This window comes from Saccostrea echinata, unplaced genomic scaffold (assembly GCF_033153115.1).
Source record: "Saccostrea echinata isolate AGI-Se365-2 ecotype Australia unplaced genomic scaffold, CSIRO_AGI_Sech_v1 ptg000008l, whole genome shotgun sequence".
NCBI lineage: Eukaryota > Metazoa > Mollusca > Bivalvia > Ostreida > Ostreidae > Saccostrea > Saccostrea echinata.
Window position 1 is genome coordinate 10,901,558 of NW_026889757.1, and position 11,347 is coordinate 10,912,904.

At 32.8% G+C, this 11,347-nt stretch overlaps 1 protein-coding gene across 1 annotated transcript; it reads left to right on the forward strand.

Annotated features, from left to right (window-relative positions):
* LOC133181415 (monocarboxylate transporter 1-like) lies at positions 1 to 3,972 on the forward strand. The gene is made up of 5 exons (XM_061315928.1): positions 1 to 73; positions 1,125 to 1,268; positions 1,404 to 1,550; positions 2,572 to 3,621; positions 3,713 to 3,972. Exons 1-5 carry the CDS (start codon positions 13 to 15, stop codon positions 3,892 to 3,894), a joined length of 1,584 nt encoding a protein of 527 aa, XP_061171912.1. The 5' UTR covers positions 1 to 12; the 3' UTR covers positions 3,895 to 3,972.
* The last annotated feature ends 7,375 nt before the right edge of the window (positions 3,973 to 11,347 follow it).

The window sequence follows — 11,347 nt, forward strand, 5'->3', positions numbered from 1 at the left end:
CCAGGATAAACAATGAGCGCAGAGAGTCTTGGAAATCCAGTGGATCGAGGTTGGTCCTGGGTAATTCTGGGAGGTAAATTGTAACACTGAACTATTAAAGTTTTAGGATGCAACACATTCCGAATATTTTATCTATCTAAACGGATATCTTGAATCTTATATTGATAATTAAATCAAAATCTCAGGTCTTATGTGAAAATGGAAATACACTGAATAAGCATGGGCGGATGTTTGAAGATATAAATAATGAATCAAAAATAATAAAAACAGATTTTATGCAACACTCAAGTGTGGTTGTTTCAAGAAGACCTAGTTATGGATCATGCCATATGTTCTAGTAACATTGTGCTCTCTTGATATCTCGATGTATGCGACAAAAAGTATAAAAATTGTTTCAGGAATTGTTTTTAAAATATTATCTAAATGTATTTTGACATATCGCAACCAAAGTTTAGACTTGAGCATACAGTTGAAAATATGCTAAGCTACATACTATATCGCCAAGAAATGATTGTTCGTATTTTATAAATCATGTTGCATTTATCAAAGAATGATAGTGATAGAAAATTACATACTCCTCGAATTCGTTGACTAGTAATACAGTATGTTACTGTTGGTGCGAGGAGATATTTAACTATACCTTAAAATAGCATAGTAAAGTAGCTTAATTAGTAAAATAGCTAAAAAGCTAATATAAACCCTCACTGCAGCAAAGATTTCTTTTTGACATCGGCATCTTCATTCAACCTTTACAAAACAATATGACTGCTTAATGGTCACTCCCATTCAAATGTGAGGCTTAATTATGAAAATAGTTGAACAAAATACCCTTTAGGAATTCAACATAGTAAAATGAGGTACATGTACTTTGAATTGATCAACATATGCAACCTGTCCTCAGCTGTTGGCCTTCTTAATTAAGGCCAGTCACCTCATGGGTCAGGTCTTGGGAGAACTTTCACCGTGTTGATATCTAAGGGTGATATTGTATTATGCTTTATAATTTAAATTCATTAGTGTCTTTGTATTTGGAACGAAATCCTTATCAATATTTTGTTAACACAATGTGAAATCGGTGAAGTTTTAATATTATCAATATCAGTCTTTTCTGTTTGCAATTTTAGCAAGTTCTGCAATTTCATTCTTACATATTGGATCAATCAAGTCTTTTGGATTATTCTTCGTTGAAATTTTGGAGATGTTTGATGCAAGCGTCTCCGTGACGTCACTGATATCGTCACTTCAGGCCGTCTGTTTTGCAGTAGTGGGTAAGATAGATCCACTCAAAATTTATCATATGATATTTTTTTTTGTTCTGAGAATTATCGTATCAAGGCAAAAAAAAAAAAAACTACATTTGAATATACAATAAGATTATAATGGCTTATTTTTGACAATTTCAGCCTTACCAGTATTATCCATAGGAATAAATTTCCAATCATCCCGGTTCTTTTGTCTCGTTGGTGGCCTCCTCTGTACAGCGGCATACGCTCTAAGCGCATTCGCCATGAATGTTGAATTCATCATCTTCACACTCAGTATTCTATTCGGTATGCTATAATTAAATGTAAATTTTAAAGTAATTTCACCAATTATATCTTCATAGAAGCCATATGTATTTCACAATAATCTTTAAATATGACGAGTATACTCCTAGAAACTCACCATCGAAACGAGTAAACAAAAAAATGCTGTATTCTTTACTATAGAATTTTTAAGGCCTGCAACTCGCAGCCATATAAAGTCCCCGAATGTCGGTCGGAAGTTCTTTATGTTGAAAACTTCGCTTGCTTCGAACTATAATAGTGTCACTTTTTTGTCTAGAAATATGTTTTACATGTATTATTCTGATAACTGAAATGAAAAGGGCAAAACAGAGGGAGTTTGTTGATTTCAAAGTATAAGAGCACAGAAGTTCGTATCTTATTTACGGATTTAAATAGAGGCTCAGTGTTTATAAATATATTTCAAACATTTATTAATGATTGACCTAGCTATCTACTATAGTTTGTGTTTTTTTTTTTTTGTTCATGAGAAGCAATATAAACTGTATAATGATTAATGTAAAGATTTCTGAGCTAGTGTACAGAGTATTGCGATTTATCAAGCTTTTCGAATTCATCGTATATGCCTAACAAGGCATTCACAAACATAGCGATATTATTATTTTTCATGAATGCTAAACAAACTTATATTGGGCTATTTTTTCCAATTAGAAAAAAATCAAACCTTGGATTCAAGTATAGCATTTTGCCTTTGTCTAAAACCAGTAGAAATTCTTAATACCCGGTGGTTACAAATTTTGATTTGAAATGTCAACCTGTATTACCTTTTATTGTTTTCAAGTAATTAGACAGTTTACAAGGTTCAAGATGGAATATTTATTAAAATAAGGTTGATATCAATCAATGAGTCTTTTTCCAGTATCATTAGGCTATAAACAGAACAGCAGTATTTATTACTGTTTTTACTATTTTCAAACATTGTGTTAGAAAGATACAGTATACTGCACTGACACATATTTATTTCCTGTTTATAATTTGAATCAATTTCTTTGTGTGTGTTTGAAAGGCTGCGGAGGAGGATTTTTATTTCCACCGACGCTGGTGATTCTTGGCAGATATTTCCATAAACGACGGGGATTAGCAAATGGGCTTTCAATGGCAGCAGCATGCTTAGGAGGCCTAGCCTACCCATTATACATTCGATTCTGCATGGACGAGTATGGCGTCCGAGGAGCATTATTATTAGTTTCAGGATTATATATGCATGTTCTTATAGCTGCTTGCCTCTTGACTCCTCCAGAACAATATGGACTGTCTAAAAGAAATGAGAAACTGCCCGAAAAGGAAAACCTATTACTTTCACCAATTGTAAAACGAACAAATAGTTTAACGTTAACGAACGATAACAGTGCACTCTCAAGTTCACTTCCAAATATACGTTTATCCCGGGAACCTGTCAAGACGAGACGAAGAACAGTGACAATATCACATGATGCAAATTCACCCTCAACACACAAACTCAAAACCCCTAATTTCTCGCAGTATCTCAGTAATATGAGTTTAATGTCGATATCATTGGTTGATTTAAGCCTTCAAAAGTCAACGACAAACATGAAGATAAAAGAGATGAAATGGCACGACTACTTGAAGAAAATAGATTTGACAGTCCTCAAGCAAATTGAATTCATATTGTTTTTAGTTGCCTTTTGTTTCTCAGCTGTACCGGCTATCTTTTTTGTGTTCCTACCAGCATTTGCTCGAGAAAAGGGAATCTCAGACAATGAAATTCTTATACTGGTTTGCATTGCAGGATTTACGGATTTCCTCGGGAGGGTTGTTTGGGGATTTCTTTCGGATATTCAACGAATTCGTACATCCCACATCATTGTTATAACAATGTTTATTCTTGGTACTTTAAGCCAGATGGCCCGCCTTTTAGAGTCTTTTGTAGCTTTCTGTTTGTTTATAACACTGTATGGGTTTTTCGCCGGATCTCCTTTTGCACTGTTTTCTTCTATGATAACCAAAATAGTCGGAATCGAGAAATTTCCCACGGCGTATGCTTGTCTTATTTTGGCACAAACATGTACCTTGGCAACATCAATACCTTTTTCTGGTGAGCACAAAAACATATATACACTGTTTTCTTAAAGTTTTATTTTACGCTGTATGGAATACTTGTGTAACATTTTATGTTTCTTTTTAAGGGTTCCTTCGAGATCTGACCAGTGGTTACTATGCAACATGCCACTATATTGGAACAAACGCACTCCTATCAGCCCTACTCTTTTTATTTGAACCATTCGCACAACGAATGGATTTGAAAAGAAACGTAAATATACGAACTCAAAATGTTCAGAATAGTGACTTGCAAAAAAATGGGATTTGACATGTCAAGAAATACACTACTGACTAGATATACATGTAGGGAAAAAAATGAATATATGATTGAACTAAAATACAAATGTAGATCATTTTCTATTGGTGTCGTAAAGATCAGACTTTTTGTAATTAAAAATTAGGACGTGCAATATTAGAAAATGTTTTCTAAATAAGCTTTTTAATGATTCAGTAATTTTGAATCAGAGGTTGTTCAGACATCTCTCTTTCTTTATCTGCATAAAATAATCCATACAGCCATTTTTGACGGTATTTTAGAAATATTTTAAGGATATCATACAATTTATAGATATTGTTCACGTGACTAAATGTTGTTTGATATAATTTTTATTTATTTTCTATATCTTTAACGAATCTGGGAGCATTTTATACTGAACAATCATATATAAAGATATTGATTTAAAAACTTTGCAATAAACAGTGCTTTGTATCATAAACAGAGGCTTTTAGATTTCTTCAGAAGAAGAGAAAATATTGCAATGATTTAAAAAAATGTAGATAGAATGTTAGAAAAAAAAAAAAAAAAAAAAATAAGTATTCACACTGAAACAACTACCTGCGAGGAAGGGTAGCATATTAAGGTTCGATTATCGGCCGCTTCCAGCAGATTCTGTAGAATGAAATACTAGTATGAATATAACAAACAGTATTCAAACTCATTTTAATTGGGAGCAGAGCAAACACGGACCTCCAAAACATCGGAGGTGGGATCAGGTTCCATGGAGGAGTGAGCATCCCCTGCTGACCGGTCACACCCAGCGTGTGCTCCTTGTCAAAATCGGGAAAAATGGGAAGATCCGTAGACAATTAAGTGTGTAAATAATGGCTTTACAATTAAAGTATGAAAAACGACATAATTATTTGACTTAATGATAGACAGTATTATAGTATAGCACATTTATCATAAAGTTTTGTTGTTAGGTTACCATTACCGTTTTTTTTTTCTAGTAAGATATCCAAATATGAAACAGATGTGTCAGACTCTGTGGTGTCCTTTATTTCAAGCTGGGATATATCGAATCGACTTATGAATGGAAGCTGCTATTGTTAATACGTCGTCGATATATATTAGATATATAAATGTCGAGTTGAAGGCTACAGCAAATGTTTCCTTCTTCTCATGTAGAAGTTTTTAGAATAAATTCTGCTTCATATGAATACAAAAAGTATCTGCTAATAACGGGGCGCAATTGGTACCCATAAGAATTCCAACACATTGTTGGAAAACCTGATCTCCAAAAACTAGATAGGTTTTGTCAATCAGAAACTCAAGCATCTTTTGAACATCAACGTCAGAGTACTTGTGTGTATAATCAAAATATTTTTTTACAAAATAATTTTGCAAATGACCAATGACAAGGTAAGTATATTTACGAGTTCCATTTTTATTGAAAAAAGCAACTGTCTATGATGTCAAAATGCCTGGACGTTAATTTATCGTGGGGAATGGTTGTATAAAATGTTGAAAAGTCGTAAGTTTTGAGGTTATTGATTTTGGTAAAATTGTGTGATTTCACGTTTTCTAAAAGTTTCTTTGAGTTTTTAAGTATCAACATCTGATTTACACCACTTCTGGAATATACTGTTGTACAGTACTCCTGAAGTTTCTTCTTCATTGTTGTAAATATTTTAGTGATGAGTAAAGAAAGAGGCTTGGTAGAACATTTTCTGGAACCCGCTATGCATCTTTGTAAGGATTTTATAGAGTTTTTGAAACCAGTACAGGTATTTAAAACTGACATATGGTTTTGAAGAATTTCCTTTTTAGAAAGGAAGCTATGACTTTTTAATTGGAAGGTAATCGTTAATGGAATGTGAGAGTTAGGGTTTTGTCTCTCAACAACTTTAAAATCTGTATTGTTGTTGCGATACCAGACCTTCCCTAAAAGGATCTATCCTTTTTACTTCTAGTTAAAAAAAACCCTACACTAAATGATTGAAACAATCTTTTTAATTTATTTCAGATCAAAAATTACTTGTGAAAAATAAGACAATTTAAAAAAAAAATCTGCATGACATTTATATCACGCTTGTCACAGTATTTTGATTAACTTATATGCACTCTGTGGTTTATGTCTAATGGGTCACAGAAAGGTCGCGATATGTTTTCTTTTAGCTTGAAGAATAATTACAGGGACATTTTTTAAAAGATATTTTAAAGAAAGATCATCAATAATAGTAAAATCATTGAATAAACATATCAATCAAATAAAACTACAAAATTATTCTAAGAAAAAAAGAGATTACATCTGAGTAGGAATAAATAGTTTGAAAACAGAACATTCAGCAGCAAAAGTGAGGAGATGATTGTTTCCTTTTATATTAAACAGGTGAAGATAACGAAGAGTGACCGGTCCAAAAAAAAAGAACAACCTAAAAACAATACTAATCTGTGAACAAGGCATAAAACTCGGCTCCCTTGAAATTCCAAAGCAGGGATCAGGTGCCTGGAAGAAATAAGCAAACCAACCCTGTCGACTAGTTAAACCCGACATGAGCCCTGTGTGTTGATCAGTTAGCTAAAAAGAATAATCCGTATCCAAATATTATAAAAACAAAGGTCTAATAATTGATATAGGACTGCATGCATGCCAGTCAAAATATAATACGACCCAATACTAGGTTGTACTATAGTATTTGCTAACAAGGCCATAATAACGACGATAAGTTTACGAATGCTAATTTTGATCGAGGTTGATGAAATCTCTGTAACATCAGTTTGTTTGTCAGTAGCCTGTCTCCGTTTAGATGATCGTTTTCGAAATATGATCTTGAGTATCGAAAATGGTGGGAGACAAAAACACCAGATGCAGATGATAGTGGAACTTTACTACATAATTAAGGAAAAGTGACGATGTAAAAAGCTGAAGTCATCTCGTTTGTTATAATGTTTAAGTGATAGTTGGCCCTTATTGTCTATAGCTATAGTCAGTAAAACATCCAAATACGAAACAGATATTAACAGACTCCATGGTGTCTTTTTTCAAGTTTACTGGGATATATCGAGTTGACATATGAATTGCAGTATCTAGTTGTTCATAGATAATACGTCGTCGATATATATCTTAATGCTGATTTGGTCAAAACAAGTGTTTGCATATTTTCTCATAGTAGCTATTGAATAATTTCTGCTTGATAGGAATATAAGAGCAGGTCTGTTCATAAAGGAGCACTGAATTCCAGCATATTATTGAAAGGTCTCGTCTTGAAAGACTGCGTAGGTTTCAATGAAGAACTTCAGCATTTTTGTTTATGCATTTTTGATATTGATTGTCAAATATGACCCAATCACCTAATTGAACACATGGTTGGAAACAGCACACTCTACTTACGGGCAGTGGAACTAAGAGTTAAGTAAAGGTCTCACTATGCTAAGGTGTGACAATAGGTAGCAATTGCAAGCAACCTTTATTCGTATATTAAACCCTACCGATCTTTATATCTTTATATAGCAACGAAATGAGAACACTTAAACAAATCCATGGATTGCTTCATTCGAATATAAAATCATTCTTAAAATAAAACTGGCATATATCAGATATTTGCCCAAGTTTGATTGAATAAGAAAAATTAAATCTTTCTAGCCAGCGATGGCTTGTTGCAAAATTCTGCAGTGTGTTAATTGGGGTGCAGCCTGGAAATAATCTTCAATCCATGACCATGGTTGATCATGAGATAAGAGCAGAAATACAGAAACAAACGATAGATAACAAACAATAACTCCCTCATATAAACATTTAAATATATCCTATGGTGATCTAAGAAATGACTGGTCCCATTAGTGAATGTCAGGAATGTTTGGGGTTGGCATGGGGATTCGAGATCGATGAACCGGAAAGGATAATACATGAAAGAAAGTGAATTTCAGGTTTTAGAAGTAAAATACATGCTTACAAATATCATTTGATCTAGATTCCAGACATGAATAATTAAATGTCTACGATGCTGCATCAAGAAAAAATATTATATGACAATCGAGGTTTATGTTTGAAAAGATTGGTAAAGAAAAGTCATTTAAATTCAAACATTAAAATGGCAATTTTAATGCCATTAATTAGCCAAAATTTCATTTCCTTATAATTGAAATTTCGTTTTTCACGAGTATTTGTCTTAAACATTTAAGCTAACCTTTAACAATGGACTTGTTATTAAAATCTTACCTTTTATTCTAAAGATGATTACTTTGTCCTACTGACATAGATTTGGTATGCCTTCAGTTTGTACATATTTAGATATATTCTATTAGCGTTGATATATTAATGTTATGAAATGAAGAAAAAAAAAACATGAGAAAATATAGCAATTGTTCCGAATTTTTTTTATTACAATTATTATTCAATTCAGAATAATTAGCGCTGTTTGTTATCAAGCCTAGATATCATCTCTTCTGCTAATCATTGTTATTTTGGTTGGTTTATATAATTCTACAATGTGTATTTCATGAAGCATAAAATGTGTAAAATATATTGATGCGTTGACTGTTTATTGAGTCCGCTCTTGTCCGTATTTTTATTACTATAAAACAGTTCATAATATTTTTTATTTTAAAACAGATGAAACACTTGATGAAAACTATTTTTCACGTGCAGGAATAGTCAATGTTGTACTTTTCAGCTGTTATAGATTTCTTTCCCTTTGTCCAATTTCCATCTGCAGTTTCTTTCAGTAGCCATCAATTATTCAAATAACTGTAGTAAAAGGAATTATTTACAGCGTTCAAAATTTGTTTCGATTGGCTAACAACATATGAATATATAAAACGAATAAATTTCAATACAGCAGTTGCCGTTGTGCAATGATAAAATTACAGGAGATTTTTTTTCAGTGATGTATCCCTCCACTTTTTGTATTATTTTTGAAAAATTCTTATAGAATGTAAAATCGTTTTAAAAAACAATAACCAATGGCCGTTCTGCACAATACAATGGTATACTGCTTTCAATTTATACCAGAATTTCAGAACAAAGAAATTTGAAATTGAAATCGCTTCCTACATGTTATTTGTTGGTAAGAATCGATCAATGCCTCCTTTGCACTATGAAAAATTTAATTGATGAAAATATTCAACAGAAAAATATATGAATTCCAATAAAACTTGCGTTACAAAAATGTTATCAACTTAAAATGAGATAATATGCTGTTAAAATTAGTTTTGATCCATTGTAATGAAATATAAGGATAACGAACATTATTCAAGCTAAAAAGTTCATTCAAACAATGCAAATAAGGAGCAGAGCATATTTTAATGATTTTACATGTATTTTATCTTAGTGTGTATTATTTACTTTGATAATCATTTACATAAATATTTCTTTCAATTACTGTAAATCATACGTACCGTCTTTAATATTATTTAAAAATAACTCAGAATATTCTTGATGCTATCAAAACTAGACTATCAATAAATTTGATTGTTTCCTATGTTTTATCGGGGCATGTGCTCCTAAGTAAACACAGTGTCAGGTAAGGGATACAAGTAATTAATAGACAACTGTTTAGGTAATTGAAAGAAAATTTAATCATGATAATTGCCAATAACAGATCAAGTGTAGAGTTCGTAAATCAAAAACATCAGCCTAGTGGTGGGGCGCTCGCTTCGTGATCGGGAGGCCCGGGTTCGATTCTCGTTCACGGCGCCGCGTCAAACCTAAGACGTAAACATAGATAGTGACTGTTCCTTCGCCAAGCGCCTGGCACTAGAAGTGAAAGTCACGGGTCTTTCGGATGAGACCTTAAAAACGAGGTCCTGTGTCACGGTAGGCGTTGGCACGATAAAGAACCCTCACTGCTCAACGGCCCTGAGTGCCGAGTATAGGTCTAAATTTGAAGCCCTTCACCGGCATACGGTGACGTCTCTATATGAGTGAAAAATTCTCAAATGGGACGTTAAACAACATACAATCAATCAATCGACTCGACATTCAGATATATCAACGACATATTATTAATAAACAATATTTACTGTGGAATCAATTTAATTCGTAGGGGTCAATGTTTGTTGGCCAGCAAAATTTTATTGGTTCGTGGGGACGTAATTTCGTGGGTAACTTGTATATACAGAAGATTCAATGTATAAATATGTTGACATATAATTGTTCGTGGGGATGTAAATTCGTGTGAATTTAAGGGTGACTCATGAAATCCAAGAACATTGGTCCCCCAGAAACATTGATCATTTCACAGTACTTTCATTCATATGTCGGCACGATATATCCCAGTGAATTTGAAATGAAAGATACCACAGAGTTTGACACATCTGTTTCATATTTAGATATTTAACTAAAAAACGTTTACTTAATGGTAATTTAACAGCAAAACTTTAGTCTTCTAGTAACTTTCTGTAGATCTACATCACAGTGTAAAAAAATATGTCACCATAAAAAGACGAGTTTGATACCTGACTGTCATTGTGTTATCTGAACCATATTTTTCTTATGTCCGGCGGTATTTCCGAGATCTACACAAATTTTATTAAATGATAACTGCTTCACTGAAACGTTACATATAGGCTCTGCTCAGTCAAAAAATAAATAAAATTTAATCTTTCTTTAAGCATCGTCTATCAATTTTTTCGTATGATCACAATTTTTGAAGTTCTATAATTATGAAAATTTGTCATTTTCGGACTATTTATTTGCAAATGCTCTTACTCTGGTTCGTAGATCACGAGAGATCAGGAGGGCGCAATTATTTTACTAAAGTAATTTTTTATTTATATGCTGGTGCCCCTCCCCCTCCCCATTTTTGTTGCAGTAGGGTCGAGCACTGGAACATTTCAGGATTTGGACTTTTTTTTTTGCTTGTCAGACTATTTTGGGAAGTCCTCCCCCACCCCCACCCCCAGTTTTGAACAGTTCAGCGTTTTTTGTCAGATATTTTGGAAGGTTGCCCCCTTTCACTTTTGAAACTGCTGCTACGGACCTGTTCCTTTTTACCATTAATTTTAATTTTGTGCTCTGGATACCAGCATCAATACCACTTTACAAGGATATTTTCACAAAACTACCAAAACTGAATCTTTAATACATTTATGCTTTAACCTCACTATTAGTCCAAGGCAAATTGGAGCTCTTTTTCCATATAAATCATAAAAGAACACATGTTAAAATATTAGATCTTGCCATTAATTTTAAATGACAAATATTTAAGTCAGAAATCATTAAAGAATAGGCTTTTTGACATCATAGACAACTGTTTTTCTTCAATAAAAATGGAACACGTAAATTTGCATACCTTGTTATAGTCATCTGCGAATTTATTTAAAAAAAAAAAAACATTTAGAATTCAACACACAAGTTGATAGGTTGATACTAAAAAGATGTTTGAGTTTCTCATTGACAATATTTATGGTATCTTTGGAGTTCAGGTCTTCCAACAATTTGTTTGAACCTACATGGGTACTAATTGTGTCCCGTTATTAGCAGACGTGTTTTTGTTTTCTA

Bases quoted from the DNA above. Each gene is read 5' to 3' on its own strand.
- LOC133181415 (XM_061315928.1), top strand. From the start codon at position 13: ATGAGCGCAGAGAGTCTTGGAAATCCAGTGGATCGAGGTTGGTCCTGG. The intron at 74-1,124 runs GTAAATTGTAAC...TTGCAATTTTAG, and splicing joins GTCCTGGGTAATTCTGGGAG to CAAGTTCTGCAATTTCATTC. The intron at 1,551-2,571 runs GTATGCTATAAT...TGTGTTTGAAAG, and splicing joins CACACTCAGTATTCTATTCG to GCTGCGGAGGAGGATTTTTA.